Raw genomic sequence first — 19,176 nt, 5'->3', positions numbered from 1 at the left:
GTGGTGTACACAGTTATAGAGATTAAAGGTTTTCTGTCTATTGCTCTTTTTCCATTATAGCTTAATACAGTTCTGGATTGAATAATTTCTTTTACTCACATCTTTAAAACAGAGTTGCAGTTGGATTGTTTTATCATTTGTGTAACAATTTATCTTCTTGTTCTTAACACACCAGTGAATGAGTACCTTTTTGGTTATTAGCAGATTAACAAAGCTAAATAATCCTAAAGATTAGACATGAAAACAAATAACTGGTATGATTAAGATCATGCAATATAGATATGCAGCTAACTAGGCCCTTAAAGCAAATATAGTCAGGTTTATAAGTATTTGGACAATGACACAATTTTCATACTTTTGGCTTTGTACACCACCACAGTGTATTTGAAACAAAGCAATCAAGGTGTGATTGAAGTATAGATTTTCAGCTTTAGTTCAAAGGGTTTAACAAAAATATTGTATGAGCTGTTTAGAAAAGACACCGAGATTTTTATACATGGTTTCCCTATTTTTGAGGAGCTTAAAATATTTGGACAGATTGATATAAATATAATGATCATTTTCTTGTGATGTACATGTCCAGTTGATATGGAGTCAGTTGATTGGACTTGTCTATTGGAGAATATTCCACTTCTTTGCTTTAAAATGCACTTGGGTTGCTTTCTTACAGTATATTTTGGCTCATTGTTCATATGTACTTTGAAGCTTTGCCCTATGAGTTTTGCAGAATTTGGTAGAATCTGAGCAGATAGTATAATCCTATATACTTCACAATTTGTCCTGCTGCTTCAGCCAGCAGTGATATCATCAATAAACACAAGTGACTGACTTCCATTGGCAACCATGCATGATCATGCCATAAGACTACCTCCACCATGTTTTACAGATGATGTGGTATTCATCGGATTATGAGCTGTTTATTCTCTTCTCCAACAACAAGAACAACAACATTTATTTATATAGCACATTTTCATACAAACAGTAGCTCAAAGTGCTTTACATAATAAAGAATAGAAAAATAAAAGACACAATAAGAAAACAAAATAAGTCAACATTAATTAACATAGAATAAGAGTAAGGTCCAATGGCCAGGGGGGACAGAAAAAACAAAAAAAAAAACTCCAGGCGGCTGGAGAAAAAATAAAATCTGTAGGGATTCCAGACCATGAGACTGCCCAGTCCCCTCTGGGCATTCTACCTAACATAAATAAAACAGTCCTCTTTGGATTTAGGGTTTTAACGGAAGGACTTGATGATGTTGATGGTCACGTAGACTTCTGCCTTTTGAAGCTTTGAGTAGGTGGAGGTGGCGCAGGCCACCACCACAAAGAAATCGGAAAAAAGAAACAGAAGAGATAGTAGGGGTCAGTACAGATTTTAGAGCCACCATGAATAGTTATTATGATGAATTGAACATACAGAGTATCAGGATTAAGTTAAATTAAGTTAAATTGAAGTTATAAAAAGGCCATGTTAAAGTAATGTGTTTTCAGCAGTGTTTTAAAGTGCTCTACTGTATCAGCCTGGCGAATTCCTATTGGCAGGCTATTCCAGATTTTAGGTGCATAGCAGCAGAAGGCCGCCTCACCACTTCTTTTAAGTTTTGTTCTTGGAATTCTAAGGAGACACTCATTTGAGGATCTGAGGTTACGATTTGGAATATAAGGTGTCAGACATTCCGATATATAAGATGGGGCGAGATTATTTAAGGCTTTATAAACCATAAGCAGAATTTTAAAGTCAATCCTGAATGACACAGGTAACCAGTGTAGTGACATTAAAACTGGAGAAATGTGTTCGATTTTCTTTTCCTAGTTAGGATTCTAGCAGCTGCATTCTGCACTAGTTGCAAACGATTTATGTCTTTTTTGGGTAGTCCTGAGAGGAGTGCGTTACAGTAATCTAGTCGACTGAAAACAAAGCGTGAACTAATTTCTCAGCATCTTTCAGATATAAGAGGTCTAACTTTACTTATGTTTCTTAAGTGAAAAATGCTGTCCTAGTGATCTGATTAATATGCGATTTAAAATTCAGATTACAGTCAACAATTACCCCTAAGCTTTTTACCTCCGTCTTGACTTTTAATCCTAATGTATCCAGTTTATTTCTAATAGCCTCATTGTATCCATTATTGCCAATCACTAAGATTTCAGTTTTCTCTTTATTTAACTTGAGAAAGTTACTATTCATCCATTCTGAGATACAAGTCAGACATTGTGTTAGTGAATCAAGAGAATCAGGGTCATCAGGTGCTATTGATAAGTACAGCTGTGTGTCATCAGCATAGCTGTGGTAGCTCACGTTGTGCCCTGAGATAATCTGACCTAACGGAAGCATGTAGATTGAGAATAACAGCGGACCCAGGATAGAGCCTTGTGGAACACCATATGGATATCATGTGTCTTGAGTTGTAATTACCACAACTAACAAAAATTTTCTCCCTGTCAGGTAGGATTCAAACCAATTTAAGACACTGCCAGAGAGGCCCACCCATTGACTAAGGCGATTTCTAAGAATATTATGATCAATGGTGTCAAATGCAGCACTCAGATCTAAGAGGATGAGAACAGATAAATGGCCTCTGTCTGCATTTACCCACAAGTCATTTACTACTTTAACGAGTGCAGTTTCTGTGCTGTGATTTGTTCTGAAACCTGAAATTTATCAAGAATAGCATGTTTATTTAGGTGGTCATTTAACTGCATAATGACTGCCTTCTCCAGAACTTTACTTAAGAAAGGCAGGTTAGAGATGGGTCTAAAATTTTCAAGAGCGAGGGTCAAGATTATGTTTCTTAAGTAGGGGTTTAACTACAGCAGTCTTAGACAGTCTGGGAAGATCCCCATATCTAATGACGAATTTACTATGTCAAGAACATTATCAATTAGTATGCCCAATACTTCTTTGAAAAACCTTGTTGGTATTGGGTCAAGGGCGAGGTGGAGGGTTTTAATTGAGATATTATTTTTTGTAAATCGGGTAAATCTATCCTAGTGAAAGAGTTTAATTTGTTTATAACAGAATGCTGGGGTTTAGGAGGATCCTTAGTGTTGGAGGGATATACTATGTTATTTCTAATATCATTAATTTTTTGATTGAAAAATACAGCGATAGCCTCACAGGTTTTACTGGAAGTACTTAGGAGGCATTCCTTTGAGTTACCTGGGTTTAGTAGGCGATCAATTGTAGAAAATAAGACTCTGGGATTACTAGCATTGTTATTTATAATCTTGGAGAAATAGCAGCGTCTCTCAAGACGGACAGTGTTATTGTATTCTGTTATTTTAACTTTTAATATTTCATAGTGGATAGTAAGTTTAGTCTTCCTCCATTGACGCTCAGCTCTACGGCATGTTCTCTTTAAATCAGACACTCTTTGGGTCTTCCATGGTATAACAATGCTAGAAGATTTTTAACTGTCTTTTCAGGTGCAACTATGTCAACAGCAGCTCTCACTTTAGTATTAAATCTTTCCACCTTACTATTTACATTATCCTCGCTATTATAGTTGGCACTATAAACGGACTGATTGCTTAGAAATCTCCTTAGAGATCTTGCTTAAATTGCTCCATACTCCTCTCTTTCCAACATTCTGGCATATATTGATCTTAGTTTCATTTGTCCAAAGGAAATTGTTCCAGAACTGATCAGGCTTTAAAAAATATTTTCAGGCAAAGTCTAACCTGTCCTTCCTATGCTTGATGTTTGCCATTGGTTTGCACCTTGTGGTAAACCCCCTGTTTTTACTTTCATGAAGTCTTCTCTTGATTGTAGACTTTGGGAATGATAGGTCCTACCTTCCCAACAGTGTTCATGGTTTGGCTAAATGTTGTGAAGGGGTTCTTCTTCACCAAGGACAGAATTCTGTGATCATCCAGCACAGTTGTCTTCTGTGGTTTTCCACACCTTCTGGTGTTGCTGAGTTCACCAGTGTATTTCTTCTTTTTAAGAATATACCAAATGGTTGATTTGACCACTCCTTGTGTTTCTGCTGTGTCTCTGACAGGTTTGTTTTGTTTTCTCAGCCTAATGATGGCCTGTTTTTATTTGCATGGACAGCTCTTTGGACTTCATATTGAAAGTTCACAGTGACAGCTTCCAAATGGAAATTCCATACTTGTAATGAATTCCATACCTTTTAACTGCTTAATTGTTAATGAAATAATGAGGGAGCTGCTCCCATTTGGTCAAGGAACAGATTGTCAGTCAAATATCCATTTACTTTTGAGCCCCTGGAAATGGGGGGTCTATGCTGAAAAATGGCTGTAATTCCCTTAATGGCTCATACAATATTTTTTTGTAAACCCCTTAAATTAAAGGTGAAAGTCTACACTTCAATCCCAAAATGATTACTTTATTTCAAATCCATTGTGGCAGCATACAGAGCCAAAATTATGAAAATTGTGTCACTATCCAAATACTTATGTACCTGTCTGCATGTTTACAAGTAGATCCCTTAACAAGCAGATCTCATAATTAATAGAAGTACCACTGTGCAGTTACAGTCCTGACAAATAACATCTTTCTGTGTCAGGATTTTTATGATGTCCTAAACATACTGTGTTAACATTACAATTTTCTGATACAAATCTCAATGATTTTTTTTCCACTGCTTTTTGAAATCCCATTTTGTTTGAGATTTTTTCTGATTACATAGTTAACATTTGCCATTGAAACACGTTTGAAATGTTGTATGGCTGCAAAAGTTAAATGAGCTGCATTTCCAGGGGCATGGTACAATATGGAGAAATGGTTACGTGAATATAACCTGACAGTGGAAATGCAATGCAAGTTTAAGTTCTATAGTATAGGGAAAATAGTGTGGTTTGGTCATATATAGTATTTAAATGTATCCTTGAATACTGGTAGACATTTTTACTATTCTTAACCAAATCTTATTTTCCAGTTATTTTTTACAGATAAAAGTTTCATCCTTCCTTATGGCTATACACTTTCAAAATGACTTTATAAAACAATTTGACTTTTGCTTTTGATGTGCAATGAACAGCTCTGTTCACACAAGACAGAGAAATTCTCTTAGGAGATGTGGAGAAATGGTTTATATTTAGAGAAACAAAGCATGCAGTCAGATGAAGTTGTTAATACTGCAAAAGATATGTGTAAATAACTAAAATTGTTGCTATTCTTTTAAGGTACTGCTTCCATACCACATTAAGACTTGGATTAAGTGTAGTAACAACGAGTTGAGTGTTTTATTCAGATGACCTTCATCGGCTTAATGGCAGACTGAAGGCTAGTGGAATGCTGTGGCTGCAGTTGCTGTTTTGATGTTTTGCGTGTATTTGTGTTCATCCTTTAAAAGAGACATATATCACTTTCAAAGCTATCATATGAAGGGCTGACTCTAAAAGCTGTGTTAACTTGTCAATTTAAGAAGATCAGTTTCAGTTAAGCAATTAGATTAGTGCAAATGTGGCCTGAATTTCCTTTTCTTCTGTAACATTTTACTTTTTTATAGACGTCATGGGAAATCTGTAGCGTGATAACCAGTACTTCATTGCTTTTTTGAGTTTTAAGCCTGAGGTGAATATCATAACAGTAGCCCCTCGCTCTTTTAAAATGTTTAAATAGAGCCACATGCGATGTTCTTTGTGCTGGGAACTGATTGTTTTGTGTAAAAATAACAAAAAAGCAAACAAAAGAAAAAATCCTCTGAAGCTGTTTTGCTTTTTAGCATGCACAGGTATGCCTTTTATTTGATGAGCATTAACGCTGAGGTACTTCCTGGAAACACCCTAATAGGTAAAGAAAGAGCCTTCTCATAGACAGTCTTTCTGGCGCCTCCCTACTTGTGAAGAAGGCACTTTCTAGCTGTTCACAAACATTGGCTGATCAAAATTAATTTTTGGTTAAATGGAAGGACATGACTTATATAGAGATGGTACAGTAGTTAGTGCTGCTGCCGCTTGTTTTTAGAATACAGGCAGTCCCTGGGTTACATACGAGATAGGGATATGTAAGTCGGAACAGGTACATTATTTTAATAAATGCTATTGTTGACCGACTGTAACCAAGTTGCTCTGCCAATGAATGATGGAATTTCACCACTCTCTGACCTTTTTATTATTTCTACTTTATTTTCAATGGTGATGTTTTTTCTCTTATTTACTGTATCACCAGCACTGGCATCAGATTTGTGTTTCAGAGACATTCTTGAAGGGTGAAGACAAAAGGTTATGAAGACTCTTCTGCACAGCACTGTACATGCTATCACAGCAGGAAGGCACCAGTCATCAACACGTCTGATGTACTGACAAGAGACAACTTCCTGCTACGTGCGTAACAGTACAAGCAGGCTTGCTATTGAGAATAAATGGGGGCGGCGTGGGGCAGTTCACCACCTGCCCACCACACAGTCACCTCCACTACAGTATGCTGCCTGCAGCGTCCGCCCACCGAGAACGAACACGGTGCAGCCAAAGGCGGGTAATGAATCGCCCACCACCGCCCCCATTCAATAGGCAGCCACCCGAGGCACACTATAATGCTACCCCCAGCCACCCCGTTCACCCTTAATGGCCTCTGTTCAGCCACAACCGGGTCACCGCTTGCAGCAGTGAAACGCCCAACTCCACTCCATCCAGCCTGTATCCAGTCAGGAGCAGTAGCTGTGGCGGTGTAGTGGGTGGGCAGCAAACCACCCCATCAAGCCTCCGTCCTGGACATGAGCGATAGCTGTGATCCTGGTGACTATGGACCACGGGTCACCACTTGCTGCAGGGAGCCGCCTGAGGGACACTACACTGTGCGAGCAGCGAAATCGCCCCCTCCAGCCTCCGTCCAGCCACCGCTTGCAGCATCCCCATCCCCAGGCCGAAGATGACAGAGCGGCAGTTACTGAGGTGCATGTGTCGCAGCTGCGTCCCTGTTCGTAAGTCGTAGGTCGAATGTCTGTAACCTGGGAACCACCTGTATTGTGCTGAATTCCTTCCCTGCTAAATTTCTCCGTGGATTGAGTTGTGTTCATTTTTTAGGAGGTATCATTCTTAGGTTAGCTAGTAAGTCTAAATTGCCTTAGTGTGAGTGAGTATGAACAGTACATATGTGGACTGGCATCCTGTTCTTGGTTGTTTCCTGCACCAAACTTTAACAGAGAGACTCCAGTTCCCCTGCATCTGTGAACTGAATGAAACCGATTTATCAATGGATGCATTTTTTATTTGAAGTTCCAAAGAGATTAACACATGCAGATTCCAAGGTTGAGACTGTGTTTCAGCATTGTGAGACTTTAATTTTTGTGTTTTTAAGCAGTTAGTGAACTTGCTTAAGTGAGAAACTTACGTATGGATTTAGTGTGTATCCATATTTTCTTGAACCTGCTGGACTGAAAATATTGACTGAGCTAAAGTGTATGTGCAGGAAATGTTATTAATAATCTGAACCAATCCAGCATATAGTACTTAGTAGCATGTGAGCAAATCTCTTGATATATTTGTAGAGCCTTTCTGGTTAAACCTATAATTGTAGCTTTTCCCAATATCTGATTCTAACTGAGAAATCAGTCTGTTTAATTATGAGAGCTGTAACATTTGTCTTTATATTTTCAGCTACAGTCCCTCCAGATGGTACTGAAGCATCCAGTGTGGGATTTTCACCCCCTTCAAGTCCCAGTCCCATTAAAAAGGGAACCTCAATTACCTGGTCATTTCCAGACAAGATCAAGTCTCCCAGAACTGTTCGAAAGTTGTCCATGAAGATGAAAAAGCTTCCTGAACTTAGCAGGAAGTTGAGTGTAAAGGGTGTTACCAGTAACACCAGCCATTCAGAATCCCAGGCCACCTCTCCTAAAAGCAATGGAACCAGTAGTGGGATGGAGTCAGGACAGAGTTCTTCCTTGACTCCCGGAAGTAGCACAGCTGCTGCTGCCAGTAGAAATGTCATCTCTCGCTACCATCTGGACAGCAGTGTCAACACCCAGCACAATTACAAGAAGAACAGCTCTGGGGGCTCAAAATCAGCAAGTAAGGGTGGCTACTTGAGTGATGGTGATTCCCCAGAACTTGTGACCAAATCAGGCAAGCATCATGGTGAAAATAAAAACAGTAAGGGTAAGGAGCCTGCTATTAACAATTCTAAAGGGCATGGCACAGACATTGATGTTGATGCCTTCCGCCACTACAGTTTTGCTGACCAACCTAAGAGCTCCCAGTACATATCAGGGCTTATGAGTGTACATTTCTATGGAGCAGAAGATCTGAAGCCCCCAAGGATTGATTCGCGAGATGTTTATTGTGCTATTCAAGTGGACTCTGTTAACAAGGCCCGCACTGCTTTGCTGACTTGCAGGACCACATTTCTTGACATGGATCACACATTTAATATTGAACTTGAAAATGCGCAGCACTTGAAGTTAGTTGTTTTTAGTTGGGAGCCAACACCTCGAAGGAACAGGGTGTGCTGCCATGGGACAGTTGTTCTTCCTTCCCTCTTCCGAGTCACTAAAACCCACCAGCTAGCAGTAAAGCTAGAGCCAAGGGGAATCATTTATGTGAAACTAAATCTGATGGAGCAGTGGGAGAATTCTCTCGACAGTCCTGATTCAGAACGGGAACCTATAGTCTTTGGAGTGGAGGCCTGGAAGGTAGTAGAGAAAGAGAATTCTGGACTTATGGTGCCCCTACTAATTGACAAGTGCATCAGGGAAATAGAAAAACGTGGCTGCCAGGTAGGATGTATATATAGTATCTTATTTAGTCCCACTGACGTGTTTTGCTCTTATTAATGTCTGAGTTTCTAGTTGGTATAAAGTTTTGTAAATACACATTACTAAAGGTATAATAGCCTTAGTTAAATATACATTCTTTGAAGATGTTCTTGAACAACTTCTTTGAAACTTACTTGCAGAGATTCAAAATAAGCATTCATCTCTGCTGCTAATGGGTAGCACCCCTGCATCCTTAAGACTGCTGGGTAATGCATTCCTTCCCAAGGACTTGAAAAAATCATTAATTATTTCTTTCTCTAGCCAGTTTGACTTCTGCTGTCTGTTAAAGAACAACTACTAGAGCTTTGGCCCTTCATGCTTTATTAAGCCAGATCATCAGCATGTTCTGAGAAGGCAGAGGGTTTTTCAGTGACTGGCTTTGTATAGCAAAGAGATGAAATTTAAAAGCCTCTACATGCCCACGGGCCTAACATGCATTCTTTTGTTTTTCTTTTGTATTTTTGTGTTAAACAGCTTGCCTTTGTTCTGTTATGATTGACACTTAAGCACTTGGAGTTTTTCTTGGCATAGGTTTTGAAATGTTCAGGGCAATTTTTTTTTTAACCTTACTTTTGCTATTTGCTTATTCATAAAACTGTGTTTTCTCTTCTGCTATCCTGAAGACCTACTTCTTAGTCAGATGTGGCTCTTTATTCCTGTGTAGCAACTCAAATTATATTAGAGGTGAGAATGTTCGTGAAAGAAAGCCCTGTTTTTTCTAGTCAAGTAAAATCGTGCATACTCATACCCCATCTCCACAATATACCAGTTTATTACTATGAGGAACAGCAGAAGCTAATGACTTCAGGAACACTAGCTGCAGCACTTGTTACTGTGTTGCTCTTGTGCACAGTGCTTTTTTGCCTAAAGTTTCTGTTCTCACTTTTCTGTAATGAGAATGTCTGACCCATTTGGTGCTGAACTTTTGACCTCCCCTTGCAGCTGTGACCTTTGTTAATCCAGCTAGTAAAGTGTGGGGTGGATAAAAGATTTTGTGTCACTTTGCCTTTCCAGCGTAGTCATTTAACTGCAGTTTGCCTCTGGCCTGTACTAGAAGAGAGTTATAGTTCAAAGTTTTGCACCAAACTTCTGATGAGGAGCTAGGAAATAGGGTTTCTTATCACATTTTTGTAGAACACATTTCCCAGGGTGTCTCCTAAATTACATTCTGCTGCAACATCCTCCAAAGTGTATTTTTCCAGGACAACATGCACAATGTAGCTTTATTTTACATAGTTCTAATTTCACATTTGTAAAGACTTTCCCCAACTCCATATACAAGGTGACACAGAAAAACATGAACTTTTGAAATGCGTAGTGGCAGCCATGTACAGTTGGCAGCACTGCGGAACAGGGACCTTGAGCTGTAAACAATCTTGCCATTTAGTAATTTAGTAATCAATTGCAAGGCAATCAATGGCCGCTGTGCGAGAATTATTCTGTAACCGTGTCATCTCAAGATTCTGTGACATTCCCTGGCCCTCAAGATCACCGGATTTGCCCATTTGTGATTTTTTCTTGTGGGGCTACCTTAATAGTTGGGTCTACACAACTCGGCCAAGGACACTGAATGAATTGAAACAAAGAATTCCAGACTAAATTCGTGGTATCCCAGCTGAGATGTTGCAGCGATTAATGGGGAACCTCAACAGCAGATTGGAAGAATGCATACGTACAGGAGGACGCCATCTACAGGACGTAATTTACAAACATTAATAATTTGAATTACTGTCTCTTAAAAGGCAAGTTGTAATTGTTCAATTGCTGTTAACATTATTAGAGCCCTCTAGACATGAAATAACACCCTTTAGTCAAAAGTTTAAACTGTGCTCCATGACAAGACAGAGATGACAGTTCTTTCTCACAATTAAAAGAATAAAGACATATCTTCTCTTCAAAGGAGTGCTGTCAGGAGCAGAGAATGTCAGAGAGAGAGAGAGCGTAACAGAAAAGCAAACAATCAAAAAATCAATATGTGCTGTTGGGCTTTTAAGTATGAGCACCACGATAAAGCAGCCGCAAAGAAGGGAGCAATGTGAAGGTAGTCTTTCTGCAAACAGCCTCTGTGCAAACAGACCCTCTGCTCACACCCGCTCCGTCAGGAGCAGAGAACGTCAGATAGAATGAGAGAGACAGAGAAAAGCAAACAATCAAGCACCACTCAGGAAGCACATCGCATATCATTGAGGAGTTTTATTTAATATGTAAGACATGCTCTGATTGGGTAGCTTCTAAGCCATCCGCCAATAGCGTCCCTTGTATGAAATCAAATGGGGAAACAAACTGAGGAAGCATGTACCATGAATTAAAAGACCCATTGTCCACAGGAATCCGCGAACCAGCGAAAAATCTGTGATATATATTTAGATATGCTTACATTTAAAATCCGCGATAAGAGTGAAGCTGCGTAAGTTGAAGCGCGATATAGCGAGGGATCACTGTATTGGGTTTTTCAAAAGTTCCCATTTTTCTGTGTCACCCTGTACTAATAATAATAATATTTCTTTACATTTATATAGCGCTTTTCTCACTACTCAAAGCGCTCTCCACACAGGGAGGACCCAGGAAGCAAATCCACAATCTCCTTACTGCAAAGCAGCAGCACTACCACTGCACCACCTGCGTGGATGTTAAACTAAAATGGAACAGCAATAACACCCTGTGAAACAAAAAATATTCAGGAAAAAAAATCAAGAAAGTTCCAAAAAGCAAATCTTGAATTTGCTGTGCAGCAATCACTACTCTGAATCCATGCAAATGAGGTTATGTGTAGGCATAAACTGCTGTAGCACTTGTTGTTTTAGGATTGTTTGCCTTGTGTCTTGTTTGCTTACAATAAAGTGCTTGCAAAAACTGAGAAAGCATTAAAAGTGTAGCTAGGGGACATGTCATTGAAACATATCCCTGCTGATGGCAAAATTATCTGTGAAAAGCAAGAGATGTAGCTATGTAAAGCACCACAGCCTCAGGAATTTAAAATCAGAGAATCGGCATTGGATACAGCTGTTTACATAACATTTACATTGTATTACGTATTATACATAAACTAGTGATAACTTAAAGTATATGGGAGGATGTGCGTAGGTTATATTAAAATAATATACCATTTATATAAGGGATTTCAGTATCCGTTAATTTTGGTATCCACAGGGATCTTGGAACCAATTCCCCCTGGATACCAAGGAGTGGCTGTAGTACTGTTTCAGTAGGAATTGATGCTGGATGGGTATGTTGTGCATACATATTGCATGCATACAGCAGAAGTTAAAGTGTGTTTAGTTAATAGAATATTCCTAGCCAGTATTATAGTTTTACTATCTGTAAAAAAAAAAAAAAATCAATTACCTGTAGAAAAAAGTTGCTGATTTATTTTATTGAAAATTAGTGGTTTGATCATCATTTGTAAGATGCAAAGTTAAGTTTATAAGTTGCCACCCAATTATATTAGCTGTCTTGTTTAAATGAAATAGTGAAGTTCACATGAAATCGGACATTTATTATGGCAACTTTTTCCTTTATTTTGCAAAAATATCGTCTCTGTTTAACACTACCAAAGCCTACGAAAAAACTTGTAAACCCGGCCCACCTTAAATCCGTTCGCACCTCTCCATCAGCGTCTTTTGCGTTGTAAATGTTCAATAAACACAAGCAGCCTACTAACCTATCCTTCCACCGCTGCAGGAAGGACAAAAAGCTCTCTCAGCTCAAGCCTTGTTTATCTGGGAGTGAGGTGCCTGGAGCTGTAAATAATATAGGGTAAATAATATATTGTTATTTGGAATGTGTGTTGTGTCTACAAAGATCTATGTAAGTGTAGGAAGACAGGAAATGCAAGAAATGTTGAACACATACCTAAAAGACAAACTTTTTTCATGTTTTATTACTAATGACAAACTTTTGACATGAAGTGTATAATTACACAATTCACAAAAGGTACAAATATAACAGAACAAGTGCGCTTTTTTTCAAGACTATAACCAAAGAAAAAGAAGTTTGGTTAGTGTACTGCGGTGTCACAACTGCTTTGGTAGTACAGCGGCAAGAACTGCTGACTCATAATCTACAGGTCGTGGGTTCGAGCCTTGCCGTGTCACAAAATAAACATTTTGAGTAGTGAGCTTCTCAAGACTAAAACTGTCAAGTTTAACTTTGGTCAGACAAATTTTAAGCAGTTGTGGTAAAGTCTAAGCAGGTTAGACTTGGATGTTTTTAAGTGTGGAGACATTTGAGGAACGGTGGAACAGGTGATAAAAACGTTCTACATACCTAAATTTAGAATTAGTAGAAAATAAAAAAACAACTCTGCAGTAGGACAATAACAGTTAAAGAAGAAGCTGAAAAAAATGCTGTATAAGGCATATAAGACTAAGGCCGGAGTTATACTTCACGCGACGCGATGTATGCTGCAGCGGACGCTCCTGCTACGCAAGCGTTGTAGTGTTTATACTTGCGCGCATACTTTATGTAAATCTGGAGGAATCGACCAGGTGGCAGTGCGAGATATTATCGCGGTGAGAACATGTTCGACTTCTCTGTGTTGTGAATTGCCTAAAACACCTAATAAATTCCGATAACACCTTACTGCAATATCTCTGAAAAGGATGTTTATTGATTAAATCCATAAATCCAGGGATGTATGTGTCCATTCCAGGAAGCATTGGGCACGACTGAGAAACAATCCTTGGACGAGGTCTCCGCTCATCGCAAGGTGAATACAAGCACACACATACACTAGCGTCATTTTAGCGGCACCAAATCCCCAAATCTGCATATCTTTGGAAGGAAACCGGAGCTCAGTGTGGAATACAAGCAGGAAATACCAGCAACATAACTCCCTGCTAGACAGCAGTGCTATCGCTCCGCCACCGTGACACCCCCATGTGTGTAATTATTCCCCCATGTGTGTATTTATTAACAGTATTCATTATTTAAACGAAATTATATGTAAAATGTAACATACACATTTTAATGCATTTCATCATGAAAGTGATATCAAGTATAAATCTAAAGATTCTAAATGTGCAAAGAGTTGGAATATCATACATTTAATTTGTTCTGTTTGGCGATCTATTGCTGCTTTCCGCTGCTGAAGCAAAATGCCGACATACAGATGCATTCGTGGTGCTTTTATATTCAAGCGTCGCATATTACCGATCGTAATGGTACGATACATTTTAAAAGTCTCACATACCATCTTTTGTGCCATCTATTTTTATTGTTTTACTTTACCTGCTGTCAGGTCCAAGAAGCTCGTAGCGATTAAAAACTGAGATGACGTTTACGACCGTCTGCTTTAATGATAAAGTAAACTACGAGGTTAAAGTGGACATTTTGAGATTAAAGCCGAAATTTCCACTTTAATCACAAAATACACGTTTTCACTGTGTCCTTTATTTTTTTTCTCAGTGGCTCAAATATAATGCTATACATTATGTTGCTGTTGTTAAGTTGCAAAAATTTAAAAAATAAAAAAGACATATATAAATGACACGATACATTTTAAAAGTCTCACATGCCATCTTTTGTGCCGTCTATTTTTTTTTTTTGCAACTTCACATCGGCTACATGATGTATAGCGCTGTATTTGAGCCATTCATCAAACAGCAAAGTGCGCACATCGATCCCCGAATGATCCCCATAGAGGCTTGCTGTCACATGTAGATAGTAAACAGAGACTCTGGCGTCACGTTCCGACTTTTAGCACACTGCGCCCCCCGACTTTTGCTGGTACTGCAACTCGTGCACGCGTCGCGTTAATTTCTGAGGACCTGCTCAGAGGACGCGTGAAATGAACACTGGGAACGCGTGGCAGCCATGATGCGGGCGCGTACGCGTTCGGAGTGTGAAGTATAAATGAGCCCTAACAATTCCAATGTAAATCATATTGTGTATGAGAACAAGAGGGCAACCATTAAGAAGTATATTAGGGAGGCTGAAAGGCAGTTAGAAATGAATATAGCAGATAAAGCAAAAGATGACCCAAAGAGATTATTTCAGTATTTTAGTAGTAAACAATGTGGCCACCAGAGGGCACTCCAGCCACCCAAACCCGGACATACATAGACGCAGAAACAAGTTTGCCACACAGCACACATTTATTATAGTGGGGAAGTGCTTTTCCCTCGCATTGCACAGCAGCACAGTTCCATAACAGTTCAAACACAATAAACACAGTACTTTCTTTTGTTCTTTCTCTACCTTGTTCTGTCTCCACTCCTCCTCTGGCAAGCTACGTCTTCCATCTGACTCTGGCTCTCAAGTGAAATAAAGTGGCTCCTTTTATGTTATACCAGGGAACACTTCAGGTGGCTCATCAGGGGTGTGGAAATCGAATTTTTTTCTGCTAGTCCACGGACAAGTAAATTTAGAAAATCTACTTGTCTGCCAGTTAAATTCACTTGCCCATAAACAAATAACAAAAGTGAAAAATAGTTTATTTTTTCTGGTCTCTTTTATTGATGCCAAAACTGCCTTCCATTTTAAAACTGAAAAAAGTTATTTCAGGGAGTAGTATTTTGCCACCTTGCTCTAGAACATTATATAAAAAAGATTCCCTTATCATTTTAACTCGCTAATAAACGATGCCTTCATTATAGCTACACTAGTTCTGTTTCACATATTACAGTTACATAACAGAACACTGTCCTGATTCATTTTCTGCCTTGTTCTTCAGCTTTTGTCTTGCAACATCTCCCCCAAGAATCTTTACCATCTCAGACAGCATGGGCTGAATGCTGTTCATTTCTGCTTGAGCTGAACTGCATGGTTCCTGGTACTGATGGCAAATTTGGCAAAAAACAGAGTCGGTGACGTCTGCATTTACCCACGGAAACTCTTTGAGCCACTGCGATTGAAAAGACCGTTTTCGTTTTTTATCACACTCACGGTCCCTTTCACCATTTGTTTTTCTTTTCGTCCTCATCGTCGGGTTTTTCAGGGCCTGTTGTGCCAGTTTTAATCAAGTAACGATCCATTTCTCATCCGCGATGCTACTTGCTTCAGTTTCAGCAACAAGCATATAGCAAGAAAAACGTGCTTACCGCAGTGCATTATGGGTTACACAGGTAATTCCTAATGATGTATTCGAAATTCAGCAAGATGGTACATTTCCAAAGAAGTAAATATTACCTAACCCTGTATTCGGATTCAGCGGGTTAGAAAATGGATGGATGGATAAATATTACCTATGTTGTCGGGGAAAAAATAATCGCATCTAAGTGAAGATGTTTATAGATATTTCATTACATTTGGAAACCGTTAGAATGTTTTCTTCTTTATTTTTAATAAACTGACAGCGCGAAACCAACTTGATTTATATAAAAAAATTCTCTAATCAAAAATGATCTATAGACAGCTCATCAACATTGATGTTGTCACACAATAAATTTCTTAACCCCTCAATATATCGCAGCCTATGTGAAATTTTCAGGAAAGATTAACTACCTAACAAGCTTTTTGTGGTGAAAACATTTGCATAGTAAGTAAAATGACCGCATTTTTATGTAGAAACAATGCGTTTTATCAAAAATATGTAAAAGTTATCGATTTATAATGAAAAATTATCAGATTACATCGTAATGTCGGCATAAAAAAAAAAATGACCGCATCTCCAAGCGTGTAAATAGCGGGTAAAATACTTATGTAAGACCATAAGAGTGCTTCCCCTTTGAAAAATCAACCGTCATTTTATAAACAATATTGAAGACCAATCTGACATGAAGAACATGCCTAAGTAGACTGTTTCCGCATGAAGTACGTACCCAAATGTTTAAAGTTTGAAAGTAGTGGTAAAATTGTGCTCAGCACAGCACACATAATTCTTTTTTCTCCAGAAAATTGCACTTGTCCGCGGACAACTCAAACCAGAAAAACATGCGTGTCCGACGGTCAATTTACCCGTGTCGGACGAGTCAGGAGTTGGATTTCTGCACCCCTGCTCATCAGTTTTAACTGGAAACACTCCCAGGTGTGATGGAAACCCAAAGTAGGGTTCTACAGTTCCCCCTGGTGGCCTCCACGGAACCCAACAGGGACTTTGCCGAAATACAACTTCCATGGAGCCCTACAGGAATTCAAGGGAATGTTCTCATGAAAATTATGAAGGGAATGCTCTATCCATCCATCCATTATCCAACCCACTATATCCTAACCACAGGGTCACGGGGGTCTGCTGGAGCCAACACAGGGCACAAGGCAGGAAGCAAACCCCAGGAAGTGCACCAACCCACCGCAGGACACACACACACACACACCAAGCACATACTAGGGACAGTTTAGAATCGCCAATGCACCTAACCTTGAATTTCCAATTAAAAGGTTTCCCTTTTTTTTTTTGGTTTTTTTTTTAAGCTTTTTCAGTATACATACACAAATCTACCTAACACAACCCTTTTACACCAGGGGAAAAAAAATCTACTGATAATAAAAAATTTGGATACCATAACTCTATATATAAATAGATAAATAAAATAATACATTTATATATAAATATAATGTGATGCACAGCTGGCATCCTTACTGCCCCCTAAATGGAAGGACGCAGGGAAGAAAGCATGCACGGGTCATTATCTCCCCCAGACTGAAAGATGGCAGCACAATGGTTTCCTACAGGGCATCATGGAAACTGGAGTTCTTGGAGTCAGTCCTGTTGAATTCCATGGGTGCCACCAGTGGATACTGCAGGGACTTGTCTACTTTGTCAGGCTCTCACTTCATGTGGAAGTGCTTCTAAGCTACAGCTTCAGAGCAACGGAAGTGCTTTTGGGTGTAACATAAAAGAAGCTGCTTGCCACATTTGAGTCGAGCCAGAGGCAGGAAGAAGGAGGACAAAGTTTTCTTGGAGGAGTGGGGGCAGTGATCGAGAGAGAGAGAAGAGAGAAGACAAGTATTACTGCATACTCCTGTGCATCTGTACTGTGCTTGGTGTGTGGGAAACACACACCTGGAGAGTTTCCCACAATAAAACTCTTTCTTTCATTTTATACTTGTATCTGAGTTTTTGTGTCGGGTGTTTGGGGAGCTGAGTGCCCCCTGCTGGCCACAATATACATATACAAAATGCAAAGTTAATTGACAGACTTGCTCATTTATTCACTCATCATGAAAGTCACTATTGCCCATTTAGCTAGAAAGCTGAAATTTGACAGAATAGTGCATCTATGTCATTAAGTATCCACTAAGAAAGGACATTTTGATATATCAATATTTAGGGGTAACATCCATCCATCCATTATCCAACCCGCTATATCCTAACTACAGGGTCACGGGGGTCTGCTGGAGCCACTCCCAGCCAACACAGGGCACAAGGCAGGAAACAAACCCCGGGCAGGGCACCAGCCCACTGCAGGGCACACACTAGGGACAATTTAGGATCGCCAGTGCACCTAACTTGCATGTCTTTGGACTGTGGGAGGAAACTAGGGGTAACATAAACTGGAAAAATAATACCCAAAATCTGAAAAATGATTTGATTTGTGACATTGTAGAAAAAAGAAAATTGACACGATTTTTTATTTGTTGATATTTGTTGTTAAAAATGCCCTAGCGAATGGAACATTTTAACGTCCCCTTTGTGCAACACTTGTTGACAAGGATCGCACCGAGAAATAGGACATGCCAGTTTATACAAATGAAAGTCATCTGCAGAAGCAATGTTCAGTGAAGCTTGAAGAACATGCATTAAGTCAGTTTGCTGTAAAGCTCAAGTGCTTGCCTGGCGCCGTGGATGCGAGGATTGTCAAATTCTCTCAACTGATCTAGTAAGACAAGTATTTAATATATATTACATCTCCCCCATGTCTTATCTGCAATCTTTTGGAAATTTCCATTGTGAAGACTACAACTCCCATTAGCCGGTGCATTGCTCTAGACGATTTCATCAGCGCTCTCAAAGTTTAAATTAGAGCATCAGCAAACACGGCATGTAATCAAAGGTAGCTACTACTGTGGTTTTTTTTTTTCCTTAACCGCTTTAGGGTGAGAATTTCATTGTCTCACTGGATTACGGCATATATCGTAGATCTGCTGCAGTGTCTTTCACACCAACATCACCAAGGACTGTATGTAGCATGTTCAACATAAAGCAGATTAAGTGAACTAGTAATATTAGCCCCTTATTAAATAATAATAATAATATTAATAATACAAATATTGTATATAGAAAATGTATACACAAATGACAGTCACAGGTGAGGAGGATACTGAAAGGTGCACCAAGATCTGTACCACTAATTTATGCTGAGTGGCTGTGGTAAAGTATTTCCTTGTTTTATAGCTACCATTTTCCATAGAGAGAGAGAGAGAGGCTTTATATCTCATGTCAAATAGACTCATTGCACAGAAAGAAATATCCACTGAATTTATTCCATTGAATAGCACATAAATATTATTATTCATATTCAGTTGAGTTTATTTAAGTAAATTGTAGTTTTTGAAAGAATTACTAGGTGGCA

The 19,176-nt window shown here is 39.1% G+C and overlaps 1 protein-coding gene across 1 annotated transcript in view; it reads left to right on the top strand.

The window, feature by feature from the left end:
* syde2 (synapse defective 1, Rho GTPase, homolog 2 (C. elegans)) overlaps positions 1–19,176 on the top strand; it is a 96,243-nt gene that overhangs the window by 39,172 nt on the left and 37,895 nt on the right. Inside the window, exon 3 of the mRNA XM_039734495.1 lies at positions 7,569–8,686. Within this exon, the coding sequence (XP_039590429.1) occupies positions 7,569–8,686 (1,118 nt within the window). The remainder of the gene's footprint in view (positions 1–7,568; positions 8,687–19,176) is intronic.

Source organism: Polypterus senegalus, chromosome 14 (genome assembly GCF_016835505.1).
Source record: "Polypterus senegalus isolate Bchr_013 chromosome 14, ASM1683550v1, whole genome shotgun sequence".
Lineage (NCBI taxonomy): Eukaryota > Metazoa > Chordata > Cladistia > Polypteriformes > Polypteridae > Polypterus > Polypterus senegalus.
Note: the sequence above shows the minus strand (reverse complement) of the source record. Positions and strands in the feature narration are given on the sequence as shown.